Here is a 20,113-nt window from a genome sequence, read left to right as displayed (position 1 = left end):
AGAAGTAGTCAGGAGCGCAGAAGCAGCACATGTGCAGAGAGAGAAAGAAAGAGAGACAGAGTATTGTGCATGACTGTGATCACATAATAATTAAGGACAATGTACATTGTGTGCAAAGTGCAAGCAGGGGCTCTGGCAAGACTAGCTATGACAGCATAACTTATAACATGATAACAACATAACATGATAGCGTTTTGGGACATAAAGAAGTCACCTACTCCAGCGTAAACAAAACTGACTGAATACATGAAAGCGTGTGTGTGTACACACACGCTTTCATGTATTCAGTCAGTTTTGTTTACAAAGTGTGTCTGCTTGGGGACCAATATCCAATATCCCAGTTCATCAAAACACTATGCCTGTGACCACTATCCCTTTGATCAAAGTACGGGTGGCAGATGATAAAAAATATAAATTTTATCTCTTCGCAGAAGGCATATGATTATGTTTCAAATATATTTAAATGATAATAAAGTCTCATTGCTTTATTAAAATATATCAAAAACTAAAATAAAAATTGAAACACTGCAGGTAATAAAAATATACAACAGACTTAAACATTTGTGTAGTCGATGATTTGTTATGTTTTTATCATGGTTGGTTCAAGATATGATTTTTCATTATCTCAATTGCTAATCATTTGGCACATATGCATACTTTCCAGACTATCTTGAAAAAATACATTACATGAACTGAAGTATATGGACACCTGACCATCACACCTATATATGCTTGCTAAACATCTCATTCCAGAGTTCACCTCCCTTTGACTCTTGTAACAGTCTTTATTCTTTGGGGCAGGCTGTAAACTAGTTTTTAGAGCATGGCTGTGGAAACGTGCCCAGTCACTGAAAGTGAAAAGGCCTGGGGTGCAGTCAGTATCCAAATTCATCTCTCTGTTCAGGACACTTTATTTCTTCTACACCAACATTAGTAAACCATGACTTTATGGAAGTTGCTTTGTGTGCAGGGGCATTGTCATGCAGGTTTGGGCCCCTTTGATCCAATGAAAGGAAATTGTAATGCTTTGTATATCAAGGCATCCTTACGGTGGCCGGGAAGTGCAAAACACATTAACAAATCCGAAAACACATTAACAAATCCCAAAACACATTAACAAATTAGAAAACAAATTAACAAATCCCAAAACACATTAACAAATCCGAAAACAAATTAACAAATCCCAAAACACATTAACAAATCCGAAAACAAATTAACAAATCCCAAAACACATTAACAAATCCGAAAACAAATTAACAAATCCCAAAACACAATAACAAATCCCAAAACACATTAACAAGTCAGACAACCCGGAAGCGGTTGGTATAGTTTGTGAATGGAAACTTACCATCATCGGACGAGACACCTTTCATTCACCTGTATATCTTTAATGACAGGTGTCTTGTCCAATGATCGGTAAGTTTCCATTCACAAACTATACCTACCGCTTCCGGGTTGTCTGAATCGGTGCACGAAACACATTAACAAATCAGAAAACACAACGACATTTCAGACAACCCGGAAGCGGTTGGTATAGTTTGTGATTGGACAAGACACCTGTCACTCAAGGTATACATGAAGTTCAACAGTCTGCCGCAGGGAAAAGTTGGAATGGAAGAATGGAATGGATTACTGTGGATTAATTCTGTTATTTTCTTGAACAGAAAACTTTATTTAAAGGAGAACTTTACACATTATACATAAGATTCCATACCTGTATATCTTGAGTGACAGGTGTCTTTTCCAATAATCGATAAGTTTCCATTCAAAAACGATACACTACCGTTTCTGGGTTGTCTGACTTGTCGTTGTGTTTTCGGATTTGTTAATGTGTTTTCTGATTTGTTAATGTGTTTTGGGATTTGTTAATTTGTTTTGGGATTTGTTAATGTGTTTTGGGATTTGTTAATTTGTTTTGGGATTTGTTAATTTGTTTTCTGATTTGTTAATGTGTTTTGGGATTTGTTAATTTGTTTTCGGATTTGTTAATGTGTTTTCGGATTTGTTAATGTGTTTTCGGATTTGTTAATGTGTTTTGCACTTCCCGGCCACCGTACATCCTAGACAAATGTGGCCTTCTATGTTTGTGGCAATAGTTTGTGAAAGGGCAGCTTATGGGTGGTCAGGTGTCCACAAGCCTATAGTGTAACTAACTTTGCGTAGACTTTGTCCCTGGTCTAAACATGACACTTTTCTAATAATGGAACATTCTTTACATTCTTTTTTAAAGTTTCTGATTTTAACTGTTTTGTTTGTTACATTTATATTTATTTATATTTCCTTCATAATGTAAAATGATTCACAGAATTGTAGAATATTTATACCAAGCTGTTTACTTAAAGATTTTTTATAAAACATTTCTATAATATAAAATTCTACAAAGATCCTTAAATTCATATCTGTCTCCAGCTATTGCTTATGAAAATGCAGATGTAACAGCTCTTGAAATGCAGATTGAAACAGCCCTCATGTGCACATAATAGTGTTTTTTATCTTTTCTAAAATTGGAAATCAATGCTATTATTTGCATGAAGGGACACTTGTACAGTATACCAGTAAATGGTAAGACGTTCTATATTTCAAATACCAAAACAGGAAACTGAGAAAATTGGAAAGTGGGTAGTTACTGTCACCAAACAGATGCTTTTGCAAAGAAGAATGTAAATAATATGCAGAACCTTAGTCCACTGCTTTCATTAAACAGAATCAACTGATGACAAAGTGTCAACAAGAGGAAATGAAAATGAAAGGTTAACTGTGATGATGAGTGTGCCTACTGATGCTCATTATACAGGAACAGTCAACACATTAGTATGTACTTTTATTATATGAAAAAAAAAAGAAATTTGCTGAAGAATATCAGAATATTTAGCTAAGGTTACACTAAGGCTACTTAAGCTTCAGGCAAGAATTAATTTGATGTGAAGATGAAAGCATTTAGAAAGCATTTAGAATAATCATTCTTATTTCAGTAGATTTTATTGATATCATTCTGAGTATATTGTTATTGAACTGGTTTAAAATAATGTTTGAGTAGTTATTCAGCTGAAAATATTTTTAAGGTCACCTAGATGATACACAGTCTCAGATTCTATATACCCCAGAGTATACTTTATATACTCCGGCTAACACTCTCAAGTTCCCTCGTACACTCCAGCTCACATACTTTATTATCCGTTTATCTGATGCATTTTACCTCACAAGCTCAGGCTCGCAAATACATTCCAGCTTGTACAATCAAGTTCTCCAATACACCGCAGCTCACAGACTAAGGTTCCTCAATCTATATACAGTATTTTTAAATTTAGCAGGACCCACCAAATTGCCTGGACACCATTATATAATGTGCATGTGCTATTTGCAAAGAGTTTGCCACAGATTGAAGCTAGGGAGGTATAGTGTTACAAATGTAGCCTAGCTGTAAAATGTAAATGTAGCCGTTATTAAGCTTGATTATTCATGGTAGTATAAACGTTCTGTCACACCAAGATAAACTGTCACTTGCTAGCCTTAGCCAGTTTAGTAATTAGCTTGGAAAATTCACTGAGAGAGCAAACAATGACACCTGGGATGTTTTAAAACAACATAAATCATATAAAGCACAATGCTGATATAAAAGAATGATCTTTCCTTATTCTTATTTAATTACAGTGGAAATAAAAAGTCTGCACATTCCTGTTAAAATTGTGGATTTTTATGATGCATTAGGTAGATTTAGAGGGAGTCCAGGGGGAATTACAAAAGTGCTTTTGAAGTCTCTATCGATTAATACGTTGATTCTGGTTCTTTAGGTCATAAACTAAGAATACCATCAGTCTAACACTGTTGGGAGATAATACAGCCTGAAATGCACACAGACAGGGACTGAAGAAGCAGCAGAGTGGCCTGTGTTGATAAATATGGACTCCCAATATTGTAAAAGATAAGTCAACATCAGATTAGCAATATGAGGAGAAAAGGACAGATGGTCACACCAAAGTTGTATACAGTGACCAAAGGTGAGATTGACGAAGATTGCAAGATCCTGACATGGAGATAAAACAGCTGAGATGAACAGCAGTTCCATTATTTTGGGATTAATTTTCAGATGATGAGCTGCCATGCTTGGTGAGATATCTGTTAGACATGCTGAGATCCGGGCAGAAATAGTAGTGTCTGAAGGAGGGAAAAAGAGAATGAGTTGAGTGTTATTTACATAGTAGTGGTATGAAAACCCATATGAGGTTATGGCTTCTCCAAGAGAACAAGTATAGACAGAGAACAAAAGATGACCAAGTACTGAGCCTTGTGGACTGCCAGTGGAGAGACTGTGTGGAGCAGATACAGTATGTATCCCCTCAATGTCACCTGAAATGACCAATCTTCCTGGTAGGAAGCAAACCATTGCCATTATGCACCATGAATTCCAAGACTCTTGAAGGTGGACAAGGGATACTTGTGGGTGACTGTGTCAAATGCTGCTGAAAGGTTGAAAAGGATGAGGGCTGGTGACTGTCTGGCTGATATAGCAGCATATAACTTCTCAGTGACAGCCAGTAGTATATTCACTGTGGAATGTGACTCTTTGAAACAGATTGGTTTGGATCTTGGAGGATGTTCTTTGAGAAATAATAACAGTAATTGTAAGCACAATTAAAGGGATTAGAGCCAGGGTGCATATGTGGTATTGTGGCATCTATTTTGTTGCTAGCTTAGAAAAATGTACAAATGAAAGAGGGGTCCTGAGTATGTAGTGTCGGGGTAGTCATTTAGAAGAGAAGGTCTGGCAAAAGTCAGGGAGGTTGGAGTATGAGAAGCTAGGGGATTATTAGTGAAGAAATTATGTTTTGGATCTTATAAGGATCTTGTGCAGACTTTGCAATAATCACTTCAAAAGAGAATTGGGACAGGAGAGTGAAAGTGAAAGTGACGTGACATACGGCTAAGTATGGTGACCCATACTCAGAATTTGTTCTCTGTGTTTAACCCATCCAAAGTGAACACACACACACCGTGAACACACACCCGGAGCAGTGGGCAGCCATTTATGCTGCGGCGCACGGGGAGCAGTTGGGGGGGTTCGGTGGCTTGCTCAAGGGCACCTCAGTCGTGGCCGGCCCGAGACTCGAACCCACAATCTTAGGAGTCAAACTCTCTAACCATTAGGCCATGACTTCTGCCAGTAAATTCTTTAGCTCTTCCTCTTCTCTCTGCTCTTATTAATTCTCCATGATTGTATATCTGATAGCCAAGGAACTGGGATAAGTATATTGAGACCAGAGAAGGTCCATGCATGAGAAAAATAAGAAGAGGAAAAGAAGAGTGGAGTTTTCACTGAGTTAGAGAGAATTTAGTTTAGAGAGGGCAATGGGGAAGGAAACCATTTGATGATCAGTGATGTGAATGGGATAGCATTTATGTCTGTAGCAGGAGAGGGACAGATGAAGACCAGGTCCAAGGCATTTCCCCCCTTGTCTGTGGGAGGGCAACTGTTGAATGTCAACGAGAAGGAGTTCAGAAAAGACAGAAGACAAGAAGACTGGAGCTTGTTGGTTGGGAGGTTGAAATCTCCAAGGACCAACGGAGGGATGATTTCATTCATTCATTCATTCATCGGGATGATTTCAATATGTAAAATACTGAGGAGCATGTCTGTATCTTCAAGAAAGACTCCTAGGGACCAGGATTGTTACAGTATAGATGACAATGATGAGAAGGTTGATTGGAGAGGTAATTGTAACTGTATTATACATATAAATGTGAGCATATATACAAGTCTAAATGGCAATAAAAAGTCTGATTTTTTATTATGTATTCATTTACAATTTTTTTTTCCTGTTTGTTTACCTACCCACATACTTGCTTATTTTATAGAGCTGTAGCATGTTAGATGGGTTAACTTTTCCATCGACTGTCAAAGGTGTTGTCAATCTCATGGTACAACTGAGCAATTTAATACAAGCTGCTGTGCAATTATACTGAATATCAGTCAATAGATAGTATAAAAGCATGCTTACAATTACAATGTCGTTTTATATACAACAGTTACTCCTAAAAGGAAACACCCACAAAGTTGTCTGTGTTAGTTTGCATGCCAAATATGCTGCCATTGTGTAAGCTCACCCTAGATCCCACTGATTTTTCCTCAAGGTTTCTCTGTAATTAAACCACAACCTATGTGTTTTTTCAGTTTTTACTCTCAATGCTTGTCTCTCTAACTAGTGTTGATGATATGTTGATGAAACAATTCTTTGGTCTTTTGTTATGCCATAGATGATGATGAAGATCCTTTCCAGCCAGTGACTTCAGATGAGACAGTGGCTGAGGGAGGTACGGTGACTCTGACATGTCGTGTGCCTGAGACAGATAATTCATCCCTCCAGTGGTCCAACACTGCACAGCAGACACTCTACTTTGGAGCTAAAAGAGGTGAGAGACACAGGGACTGGTGGGTGGAGAGAAGTGCATGGATGGATGAGTGGGTAGACAAATGGAAAATTGGATAGGTAAACCCAAGGACAAATGGATCAGTGTGTGATTTTAAACCTCAGAGATGTTGAGACAGAGATGTTGAGACAGACAGACTATCCCAGTTGAAGAAGATTTGGAAAGAATGATAAAATAAATGAAGAAGTAAGAAGAAACAATTCAAGCTGCTGTCAGTATTTTCAGGGGCCAAGCACCCAGACACAGTGAGCAGCACATAGGTAAAGATAACTTTAGGCAAAGGGATCCAAGAGTGATTTGTAATTTCACTCATAATGTATTTGTTTTGATCACATACAGTGCTGTGACCTGTGGTATTGTCAGTTGCTTTTTTGACCTATGGTCTTGATTGGTATAGTAATGGCAGGAAGCATTTTTAGCATTTTATTTAAACTTTTGACCAGTAGGTGGCACTGGCAAGAAAATTTTGCACAGCCTCACGACATGGTCCTTAAAGATGCCTTCACAGTACTGCAAAGTCATTGCTGAGATAATACTTTGGAGTATTCAAAATTCTTTTGATCAGTTTTGTCAAGGTTGGTCTGTAGATAATGTTTGACAAATTTGGAATTGATAGGACATCATTTGTAGGATGAGGAGGAAAAAGGCCAATATCAACTGTGTTTTACATGGATAGACAAATTTATCAATTAAAACGCCCACAATATACAGTACTTAAGGGTTGTTTGATTGTTCTTACAGACCTTTAAGGTTCTATGTAGGTTTTAAGTAGGAGATATTTTGGATCCTATAGTGTGTTCTATGGATTTGGGAAAGAGAAAACTGGAGCAAGGCATAAAGCAGCAACAAAGCAAGAAACCTTTATTTTTCTTTTAGCATATTTCAGCATGTTCACTATACCCATACATACACATTTACAGTCGCACGCAGTGAAGGAAGGGTCATGAATTGTTGTAATCTAAATGTGGAAAAGGATATTTTTTGCCAGATCCATGGGGATCTGCCAGTATCCCTCCCCCCTCAAAGTCAGTGTTGAAAAAATTGTCAATGTGAGACATCATATATGAATTCAAATTTTGACAACACCCATACAGAACTGGACTTACTCATCTGCTTTGTCACTACGACCAGTGGACTGGTCACTGTGGGACTCCTCGATAACATCTATATCAGGAATAGGCAACCGTTCCGAAATCACATGTTTTTTGTGTTCGAGCAAATTATAGATTTGGCTGCATACCACCACCATTGGGGGCATCTTAATGTGGTGTTCCATGAAATAAGTGTGATGGAGAACACATCAAAAAGTCAAACTGCAACCTGGCCACCTCTATGATTAGGGATGTCAAGAGGTCTCCACAGAAGATTGGGGTGGATGAAACAACCATTTTTAGATCTCCTGTTCCAGATCCTCCCTCTCAGGTACAACCGTAAAATGAACACTTTACACATCTTTTGGTGTAAATTCCTGTAGCTGAAATAATTTCCTATAGCCCTTATATTATACAGCCAAGATTGACGTTCTTGCACAAATTCTCCAGAGATAAATGTCCCAGTGTGTGGAGTTTTGCTCTCTAGTCAAGAAGCTAACTTTTTTCAATTTTCCCAGACAACATCTGAAACACTGCAAAGATTGTGCCCATATAATAATTCTAATGGGGAAAACCCAGTGGAGGTTTGTGTGCATCATCATAAACAAACATAAAAATTATGTATTTAAACATTTGGTTAAACTGTTAAAACTGGCCATTTATCTAGCAAATTTCTCATTTATACAGCTGAGCGATTGGGGATTAAGGCCTAGCTGGCCCTGAGATTTGAAATCAGGACCTTCTGATCAGAAGTCCAATGCCTTAACCACCGAGCTACCACATGCACCACTACCACTAAAATAACACACGCTCATGTAGCTTTACCCTCAGTGATTCATATAGCTTGCACATTGTTTGTGACATAAATGCCGTGCCTTGGTCAGTCAGAATTTCGTTCTGGATCCTGTCTCAGAAGACCTGAAATAGTGCCTTCACCATGCTAAACACTGAGATATTATGTAATGACGGTGCTGTCAGTTATTGTTCTGCATAGTCCACCAAAACTCTCAAAAAGCAATGCTCTTTTGGCCCAATGAGGTTCACCCTAATTCCTTCAAAGGGGACCTTGAGTAGTGATAACGGATACAGTAGAGGTTTTTGGGTGGCTGGTGGATTCACCAGTTGGCATTTGCAAAATATCACCACCAAAATTGGCAATACAATTTTGAGACCATTTTGTCCTGTTCTACATGCCCAGCCATGAGATTATGATAAAATTGGAATAACAATTCCTGACAGCTCTTTAACACTAACAACTGGGCTGTCTCTTATTTAGTCTGCGTGTCCTGCATCATTATTGATAATAGAAAAATATTGGATGGAGAGCACAAGATTTGGCTGTTTTTGCTGTCCATCATTTACTTTCACTTGGTTGAAGGTGTGCCTGAGAGTTTCTTCTCAAAGATTCCTAATGAAGAGGAGGCGTGGTACTTCCATCTCTTTGTACTGTATCTTCCTGAAGCGGAGGTAATGCTGACGGCCCTGGCAACACCTCCACGGCCAATGCTGCACACATCCCACACCATGCAATTTTGGGATATTTCAGGACCCATCCATACACATTCTCCCCTATGAAATCTTCAGTACTGGCCCATTATACCCTAAAATGGTTGATTGGAGGATGGTTGAAGCATGGACTAACCGCTGCCTCAATTCTATTATTTTGTCCCCCATAGTTAACCCTAACTATGGTAAGTTTTAATTTTAATTTTGATTTTTCAGTTTCTAAACATTTTTGAACTGAATGTCAGGTTTGCATATTTACAACAGTACATCAATATGCACAGCAACTCTGTGGGGGTTTTTACACCTGGTCACTTCATGCATTTTCTGTGATCGGATAGCTATCCGATCGTAAAAAGACCAGGTCTAAATGCCCTCTGAGACGTTTTCGAGACGGATATAAATTCGATCGTTCAAACCACTTCAGGAGGTGGTCTGAGACACATTTCAGATGAAACTGGACAGGTGTAAATGAATGTGGTTGTTCAAGCCACATACTGTATGTCAGCGCTATACTCCTCCCAAATGGAAGTACATCACTCGCAAGTGATCTTTCACCCAGGTGTCTTGTTGGGTCTTAAAATGCACTGCTGCCTCCAGCGAAAATGCAGCAAACAGTAAATGCTGTTTTTTGTAGCCTAACCACTCTAACAAGTTTTTTCATCTTCTTTTCGATTGCATTCTGAAAACCGCATACACCAAAGCGTATTCCATTTCAATTACCCCGGAAACGAGGTAAAATATATTTGAATTTTGGGCGGGAATAGAAAGATCGGATTGATATCCGATTCGCCAAGACGCCTTTATGTGGCCTAATGTAAATGGAACAGTTTTAACAAATCAGATAGCTATCGGATCAGAGAAAACACATGAAGTGACCTGGTGTAAAAAGGCCCTGTGACATTTAACATGCAGATTTTTCTATTAATACTGAAAAATGTAAAAAGAAAAATGTTCATGAAACCTGTTTAAGATGTCAGTCATCTTAAACAGGTTTCATGAACATTTTTCTTTTTACTTTTTTACCTTGTTTCATAAGAGAAGTAACAATTAGAGGATAGGTTAAATTAAAGGATGGACACGGTCAGAAACGATGCTGAAATAGTCTGTGTCATTCAAGAGATGATTGGTATTAATGGGCCCAAAGTGTGCCAAGAAAACATTCCACACACCATTACACCACCTACACTAGCCTGGGGGTGTTGACAAAAAACAGAGTGGGTTCATGCTGTAGTCACCAAATTTTGACCCTACATTCTGTGTGCCTGAGCAGAAATCAAGATTCGTCAGACCAGGCTGTGTTTTTTAAGCCTTAATTTTTTACAGTTTCAGTTTGCTTGTGCACACTGCAACCTCAGCCTTCACTTCACGGCTGACAGAAGTGGAACCCAACATAGTTTCCTGCATCAAGGTTTGATATGTTGTGAATTCTGAGATGCCTTTCTGCAAACCACAATTTTACTGGGTGGTTATCCAAGTTTCTTACTGCAACCAGCCATTTGTCATTTTCCTTTGACATCTCTCATCATCAGGGCGTTTTTTTCTTTTTTGTTTGTTTGTTTTGTAGAACTGATTTTTATTGCACCATTCTACTAAATGCTACTAACTGCTGTGCATGAAAATTTCAAGAGACCAGCAGTTATAAAAATTTTCAGTCACATATCCGCCACCAACAATGCCATAGTCAAATTCAGTGAGATCATTAACAGTAAACATTAACCAATGCTTCTGGTACATATCTATATTATGTAATGCACTGAACTGCTGTCACTTTATTTCTTGATTAAATAATAGCATGAGTTTAGGTGTTCCTGATAAATTGTTTAGTATGTATTTTATTATTACCATTGTGAATATTTAGCCTTTATTAAAATGATGATTGATTAATACGCATTGTGTATATAAACTGATTAAAGAATTTTAACAAATAATGATTAATGTTATTTACTTTTAGGTACAGAAATGTTAGCACACATTATTTATTTTAAAGGAACAATTTATTATTAGTTAGTTAATAACTCTAGTTTTCAATACATATTCTACTAGCATCATAGTTTACTTGAAAAAGGAACTACAAGAAGTGCCTATTAATGCACATCAGTTCAGCACTAGTATTGCATTCAATATCTCTCCACATGCAAATATGAAACATTGCAGTAGCCTCAATCAGTGCAACATTAAGGTGAATGGTGTAGGAATTACATTATATGTGGTTTCTCTCTTTTTTTATGGGGTTATACATTTTTACATTATGATTATATGTTCTATAGACAGTTGTGGATTATTCTCACAGTATTTCTTTTGCAAGTAAGAATGGGTAATAAAATTAGAATTGATTTCAAGTGTGCCATTTACATTTGGCTTTGTCACTGCCAGTGAAGCAAGCCATCTTTGGCTGAAAAATCTAAACATTTTCTTTTAACTGTGTGAACTCCTTATTCTTTCTGCCATGACTTTTCTCCGTCTCATGGTGGTTCACTTTCCAACTTACACATCCACCACTGTCCAATGACAAGCTATATTCTGCAGGAATGTTTAAAGTTCTCCCCCATAATGCATGCTTGTGCTGGACTATATGTAACTTCAGCTCTGAATAACAAGCCATTTTTCAGGAATCCTGCTTTTGTAGTTAAAGTCCCCTTTTGTAGTTAAAGTCCCCTAAATTCCATGTGAACTCCAGTTACATCTCTTTTGCCTTTGACATTGAAGCAGTCTCCAGTTCAGATGTCCCTATGCGAACTGTGTGGTGATGCAGATATCGATATTTTAAGCTGGCATTGTCCCTGCTAACATCCTACTTGTGGCCTTGAAGTAAGACCTTGGTTTCTATTGCTGCTGTCACTAGCAGTTAGAAGAGCACAGCAGATTGAAGCCAAATGCAGGTTGAGGACTTCAAATGAAAAAGTTTGTTCTGTAAATGAGTGCACCCCAGCATCTAGATCTATGCCATTGCCTAGCCCCTAGAGTGCTAGACTTACTACCAGAAAGGTCACATCCTTAAACTGTATGTGGTGTCCATTGCAACTCATCACTACACTGTGAATGGCATCTTGCTGAGGGCTCATAAATTTGTCATAATCTTTCTGATGGCAGAAAGCCATGGGATTCAATTCTTGTGCGGGACTCCATTGCTATCCTCTATGTGTCCAGGATGCAAAATGCAGAACTGAAATGAGGACAAATATTAACCACCTCGGCCAGTTATCTGGTTATTCATAGAGCCACAATTGCGTAGTGTATGCAACTAGCACAAATATGGTAAAGTTGATTGTCTGAATGATGCTACCGCCGAGAGAGAGGGAGAGAGGATAGAGAGAGAGAGAGAGAGAGAGAGAGAGAGAGAGAGAGAGAGAGAGAGAGAGAGAGATAGAGTGAGTTTAAGTTTGAGTTTAAAACAACCTTTAATCAGTCCAGATATGACTTTCACTTTATCGCCAAGACAAGCCTAGATTAGATATTCATTTTGCCATTAATATAAGGAGGAACCATACAATAATTATTTATACATTGGAAAAAAGTAAGAAAAATGTCAGAGACAATAAAATCAGCATGTTTACAAATGTAAGAGTAACTTATCTGTTTTTTCATGTACACAACAATCTTTTTATGCCCCAATACTCATAAAAACAGGCAACTGAAAGGATAAAGCCTCACCTACAGTATATGTAAAAACCATCTGTCTAAAGTTGAATGATGACCTGGTCTAGGTCAGACTGCAACATACAGGTAAAAAAAAAAGAATGAATGAATGAATGAATGAATAAATAAACAAACAAACAAACAAATAAATAAATAAATATTGGTTGTACTTGGTTTTATTCTGTGCTTAGGTGGTAATGGCTTCAGAAGTCGGCAAAGCCAAAACACTAAAAAAAAGTAACTCTAACTAAACATAATACAACTCAATTAACCTGACACAAAGAAAAGAATATCTATCTAACCAAAAAAAGAGCAAACAGAATAAACAAAACTGGCACTGACTTCCTACAACCCACTGAACAGGGTGTATTTACAATATTTATAGAGAAGCATACAGTATACCACAGAGCAGGAAAACACGAAGGTCTAGGACAAGGTCTGTAACAAGCAGAGGATTATACATAGAGGCAAAGTGACAGAAGCCACAGCTAACAGCATTTCAAAACACAGCCCCAGCCCCAGGAAGTAAGCTGATGAGCTATAAATGCTAGGCAGAAAAACCCATACAACCAATAGCACAGTTTTTTATGAACCTAGCACTACCTATCCGATCAGCACTACCTATCCATCCTGTGTAGGGAAAAAGCATCTGCTTTAGTTAGAGCATTAACCTTTTGATAATTTGTGCAAAACCAATAGCTTTTATCAGGCTTTAAAACTAGTATGCAGGGTGAACACCAGCCTAGGCACATCAATACCATTCTTAATAAAATAAACTGTTTCTGCTTTCATAAACACATGTTATGTGGAATTAACCTTGTAAGCATGTTGTTTAACAGGGGCATTATCACCGACATCAATGTCATGTTTAAGGACTGTGGTACATGAAGGAATAGAAAAGTGATGGGTGTTTCTAAATAAGACGTATCAAGTCCTATTGGGCTGGTTGTGACAGGCAAGTTTGGCCTGAATAGTAAGCAACTATTATGTATTTAGATGAGCACATGGGAAACAAGCACTACATAGGATGAGCTCATGCATTTCTTAGTACTCAGCATAACTCAACTCAGTAAAATAAGGCCCAGAAAACCTACCCTGGAGAGCTGAGCCTGGTAATGGTAATAAAACCAAAACCTCATCCCCTATTTGAAATGTACACTCCACTGCTTCATTATCAAACCGCGATTTCATATGGGACTGTTTCAAAGACAAAGAGAGCATTTGGCTAATTCACAAGCTGCATGAAGATGCTCATGAAAGGCACTAACATAATCTAGGAAGCTCTTGACTGGAGATATTATAGACCTTTGATACAGGAAGTCTTCCTGCAATACCTTTAAAGGACCACGAACAGAGTAACTAAAAAGTAATTCAGCTGGGCTGAGCCCACTGTATCATGGATAAGCAATAATAATGGAATCCCTTCATCCCAGTCTTTTCCCTGACTGAAACAGTCGGCTTGAAGCATAGACTTTAACGTTTGATGGAACTCATCTAAGGCACTTTGTGATGCTGGGTGGTATGCAATATATACCCAGCTGGTAAACATTGGTATTACTGGATGTATTTTGGCAGCTCAAAGGTGTTAAAAAAATTATCTATCTAAAAAAGATCTCTGATAATGACTTGAGACTTTATGCTACGTAAGGTTATGTCTTCAGGGTACATAGTAGCAGCACACATTTAGGTAAGCATATATACTGTATGACCAGACTTGGTTCAAGAAAGGGGTCCCACACAATGTATTAAAATTTTTTTTAAAGGCTCATCCATCACAGGTATAGGCTGAAGAGGGGCAGAGGGATTAACCTTAAACACATCAAAGAAATAAGCTGTTAAATGGTGAGCTAAGTGTGACTTATCGACAACAGCATCGAAAACACAGAGAAAGTCCATAAACTGCGCATTTCCAACACTTAAGAACTAAAAACAGAAGGAAACTCAAATGACAGGTAATCTTTTTCATTCAAATTTGGTTTGTTGTTTACTATGGGACAACAGAAAATCATTCTACCAGCTAAATCGTTGTACAAAATAAATGAAATCCCCTTAACTGGCAACTGGGCACAAACTGCAACTTTAACAAATACCGCCACATCCTCAGAACAAAGATAAACATTACGCAAAGATGCCTTTATGACACCAAGTTCAATGTCTTGATCCAGAACATCTGTAACACAACTAGACTGGTTCGACAGTAAGAGGACACCCTCCAAAATAAATTCAATCATTAGTAATATGAGGCTCATTCACTAAAAGTTGTAACTAGGAACATGACTTATTCAGGAGGTAGGCCTGGGAAAAAAACAGCAACAAAAAACACCAAATCCACCAGAGACATAAAACACTTGGTATAAATCTGAGCACACAAACCCGTAACATTTACATAGACGACTAAATTGTACAAAAAGATGAATAAGGGACTCAGGTTCAAGACAGAAAAGACAACGCACCCTGACTATAGAACGCACCCTGACCTTTATGGGTGGGTTTAGAGCCACTTTGTTGGACTTCTTTTAGAGTCTGTATGTAACTAATTTTCACACAGTTTATATGCAGAGCTTTTTTCCTTGACTTTTGAAAATACCCAAATCTTTGGGGGAAAATGACAAGAGATGATGTTCGTTCTCACACTTCCCCACAGCAGCAGTGACATTCAAAGCAGGGACTTCATATGAAACTTCATCCTTCCATTGTGCACAGTTAGATGTATCTCTTAGAAAACCTTTATAGTCTGGTGGCAGTGATCCTCATGTCTCCACTATGAGCTGCTTTATAAGGCGACTTCATCTGATGCCAATCCATTTATGCATGACCGACCTGTTGACCTGATGCAGCATGTCCCAGCTTTGTGTACCCTGCAACTAAGAGACGTGGCTGCAGTCTAGCAGACAACAGTAGCTTTAAGGGTAAAAAAAAACTGTTCAAAAATAGAGGCCTCCTTCTGATAGTGGAAGGTATAGCACAGCTGAATTAGTCAAGTGTTAGACCAGCTCTTGTATTCCCTGTAAGTTTAGCAGGTGGTTGAAGCTCATTAAGTTTATACCAGAACACTCCTGGTGGTCACTCCTAAAGAGAACCTTAGCAACCTTATCTCTATCTCTGCTTTTTCTCACTGGTACAGTCTCTAACCCACACAGCATAGCTGGTCTCCCTACTGTCTTGTTCAAATTTCCTTTGATTCTTGCTGACACACTTGTGACACTTTTCTCCACCCACTCCAACCCGCTTGCACTCGCCTCTTCACCTCTTTTCCACACTCCCTGTCGCACTGGATGGTTGACCCCAAATACTTAAACTCCTGCAGTTTCTTGACCACAGCCCCCTGTAACCTCCCTGTTCTACTTCCCTCCCTATCGTTCAAACACATGTATTACTTACTATGACTGACTTTCATTCCTCCTCTTTCCAAAGCAGACCTCCACCTTTCCAGGTGTGCCTCCACCTGCTCTCTACTCTAACTACAGATCATAATGTCATCCGCAAACACCCTTGTCAACAGAGATTTTTGTCTGACTTCATCTGTCAACCTATCCATCCTCACAGCAAACAAGAAGGGACTCAAAGCTGATCTTTGATGTAGCCCCACCTCCACCTTGAACTCCTCTGCCTGACCTAGCACATCTCACTGCTGTCATACTCCTCTCATACATATCCTGAACTACTCTGCCTTACTTCTCTGTCACTCCTGACAACCTTATATAGTACCATAGCTCCTTTATCTGGCTTTTGTTGCTCTGTAGTTGCTACAACTCTGTACATCACCTTTGTTCTCAAAGATCAGCACTTGAACACTTCTCCTCCATTCCTCGGGTATCTTATGCTTTCTGTTCAGACTTTGCCATGTCCCTCTTCACTCTGCACTGCAAGTTCTTGTAATCCTGTCTATTTTCTTTGGTCCTTTCTACGTCACACTTGTTTTTAGCTAGAATCTTCCTCTGAATACTGTCCTGTAATTCCTTGGTCCACTACCATGTTTCCACACCTAGCACTCACCTAGTGTCTCCTTGATCACTACTGCTGTATATTTCCAGTCATCTGGAAGCTCTTCCTGACCACCCAAAGCCTGTCTCAGCTTCTGTTTGAATTCCTCACAACATTCATCCTTTTTCAACTTCCACCACTCTCCTACCACCACGTTGCAGTCACTAATCTCTCCCAGTTTGCCTTGTCTATAGAATGTAGTCTACCTGCACACTTTTACCTCCACTTTTAAATGTAACTTTGTGTTCCTCTCTGTTCCGGAAATAAGTGCACTACAGAATTCCCACTGACGAGTCACATGTTTAGATTCGGCACATCTAAAAAACGAATTACCTCCTTCAGGGCATTACAGTGCTTGATCTCTCTGAGATGCTACCTTAGATACCACTTCAGAAACGTCACAAGCCTCCTCATGTGACATCTCTATATCATCTTCCTCAAAAGACTCTTGACTGTCAGCTGCATTTTCATCAGAGTGCCTTTTTTGCTATATAGGCTATGCTTACTACACTCTCAGCACACTACGTCATTTTCTCATTTATCACTGTGGTTAATTCTGGGTCTGAACCGCGCTCTTTGCACAGGCCCAGGCTCTGCGGGCTCCCTGGCTCGGCGGCATTCTTCTGATTCCCTCCTGCTCTCCCACCAACACCCGGCTCAGGGACACTCTTTTTGCCCATGCTCGCATACACCATATATGTTTTCTCTTCATACTTCACACGAAAGGAGATCTCAAAAATCTGTTTTTAGGTGAGTCGAGGAACATAAACACTTGTCTCCTAAAAGACATGACATACTTTAATTCTGGGTGTTTGCAGCCAAGTGATATTGTTTTAAAATAGCTGGCCATTTCCTGCAATCATAAGACATCACACTCTAAAGCAGCCTTACAGAAGTATAGAAACATAATAAAAAATAAATCAATCAATAAATAAAATTAATTTAAAGTTTAAAATTAAGTTACCATATACGGTATCTTTAACATCTATCCCTGTTGAGCAAGCCGGAGGCGAAGGTGGCAAGGAAAACTCCCTGAGATGACATGAGGAAGAAATCTTGAGAGACTCAAACAGTATTTAGTTGCGCAAACTAATGGGTCAGTGCCAATTTCAAATTCACCACAGACCCAGCACTAAGTTCTGATGAAGACCCGACCATAAATCTGGCTGTCCCAACAGTGGTTTAAAGAAGGCATGACAGACTCCGTGTGGCTGTCCATGCAGATCAATCCCCAGTAGAGTGCACACTGGGTGAAAAGACTCCAACCAGGGGTAGAATGTCAGGATTGATGAAGTAGGTCCATAAGAAGAGACGGTCAGAGAGTAGAGGAGAGAGATAGAGAAAGAGGAGGGAAAAAGAGAAAAATTTTAGGTATGATTGTAATCATGTGATGGACAAAGTACATTATGTGCAAATTGCTGACAGGGGATCTGGCAAGTCTAGCTATGACAGCATAACTAAAAGGGAGAGCCACGTAAAGCATCCCACCACTCCACAGTCTGCAAACATGAGTGACTTGCGAGGGTGGTAAAGTGACAGCATCCAGACATCCCAGTTCCCCAAACACTCTATGCCCATGAACCCTCTAGATCTGCTATTTTACCTAAAAAAAAAAGCTATTCATAAAAAGCTAGAATAAACAAATATGTTTTCAACCTGGACATAAACACTGAGACTGTCTGTCCCAAACACTAATTGGAAGGCTGTTCCATAACTGTGGGGCTCTGTAAGAAAAAGCTTTGCCCCCTGCTGTAGCCTTTTGTACTTGAGGTACTGCCAAATAGTAATAACGTTTGATCGAAGTAGGTGTGATGGATCAAAAGATCGCTCAGGTATTGCAGCGCTTTATTAGTTAGTAATAGTATTTTATAATAAATGCAAAATTTGACTGAGCCAATGCAGTGTGGATAAGAAAGGGGTGATGTGTTTATATCTTCTGGTTCTAGTTAGGACTCTAGCTGCTATAGTAAGTTCTGTACTAACTGGAGCTTGTTTATGCTCCTACTGGAACATCCAGACAGTAAAGCATTACAGTAATCCAACCTAGTGGTAACAAATGCATGAACTAGTGTTTCTGAATCATGTAATGCCATCATATTTCTTATCAGCAATATTTCTGAGATAAAAGAAGGCTACCTTTGTGATATTATCTATGAGAGCTTCAAATGAGAGACTGCAGTCAAAAATCACACCAATGGGGTGTCTTAACAGATAAAAAGACGCATATGCAAGGATAACATAAGAAGGTTTAATTAAGGGGAAAAACAACAACAAAGGGTTAGAAACAGAACACAGGAACACAAACGCAACAAAACTGTCCCTTTTCCACCCAGGCAGTTTGAGTGGTGGTTCGGAGCCAGAGCCTAATTTAGAACCAGTTTTTTCTTTTTTGACAGCCAAAGCACCGGCTCTGAACCAGGAAAAGTGGTACTTAAGTATCACCAAAACATTGCTGGTCTAGACTTAAGAACTGCTTGCGTCAGGGGCTGTGGGCGGGGCTACTGTTAGCGCATTTGATAATGTACCTTAAGTATGGACTGGGAGCGGGGCTGTTGGCGAGGTTACTGTTAGCACCTTTGTTAATGTACCTTAAGTATACTAATGTTTAATACACCTTTACTTTACCGCAATATGATCAGTTATCAGCACAGTAGGTAGCTAAATGCTAAGGCTACAATTTTTCTGTGTTAACGATAAAATAACGTTATGTACTTTCTCGATTGCAACCTCTGTTTATACAAATTACATGGAGCTGCACGTACACGTTTGATTCGCCGCGTTTGGATGCCAATGTAGGTGCACAAAGACATGAGCATTAACAGTAAAACAACATCCACCATTGTTGATGTTGTTTGTGTTTGCCACTGCTGCCCTAACGTTGCTGAGAAACATGACAGGTATACAGTGATGTAACACTCGGCTCTGTGATGACTCTCTAGCCCATGGAAAGGCAAACCGGGTTTTAGAAGGATCACCAGTGGAACCAACATTGAACCAGCACCCGGTTCTTTTTGGTGGAAAAGGGGCAAGTGCCAACTAACAAAGAGACAAGGACTCAGCAAAAAACAGACACGAGACAACTGGTATAAAAAGGAAATCATGGAAACATCGTGGAAACATAAGGAACAGGTGTGCAGAGGCAGGGACAGATAAGGAAAGAGTGGGGCTAGCACACGTGATACAAAAAAAAAACAAAAACAAAGGCACATTGCACAGACACAAAAACTGCCAGAATGTCCCCCTAGTGTCCAGGTAGGGAATAGTTGAAGCCATTCCTGATACCAAGGTTTTTTTATTGCGTCACATGATGAAACAGACAGACCATCCAGCGTTACTCTGTAATCAGAAAGCCTGCTTCTAGCTGACCAACCAAATTAACACTTTAAACAGTACAAACTGTCACACTAATCAAAGAAAAAAAAACATTTGCAGATTTCCACTCTCACCACCAAATTGACAGAGAGAGAGAG

At 39.0% G+C, this 20,113-nt stretch overlaps 1 protein-coding gene across 1 annotated transcript in view; it reads left to right on the top strand.

The window, feature by feature from the left end:
• cadm3 (cell adhesion molecule 3) overlaps nt 1-20,113 on the top strand; it is a 99,082-nt gene that overhangs the window by 52,828 nt on the left and 26,141 nt on the right. Inside the window, exon 3 of the mRNA XM_060872033.1 lies at nt 6,253-6,408. Coding sequence (XP_060728016.1) covers nt 6,253-6,408 — 156 coding nt within the window. The remainder of the gene's footprint in view (nt 1-6,252; nt 6,409-20,113) is intronic.

This window comes from Tachysurus vachellii, chromosome 1 (assembly GCF_030014155.1).
Source record: "Tachysurus vachellii isolate PV-2020 chromosome 1, HZAU_Pvac_v1, whole genome shotgun sequence".
NCBI classification, from domain to species: Eukaryota; Metazoa; Chordata; class Actinopteri; order Siluriformes; family Bagridae; genus Tachysurus; species Tachysurus vachellii.
This window is presented reverse-complemented; position numbering and strand designations above follow the sequence as displayed.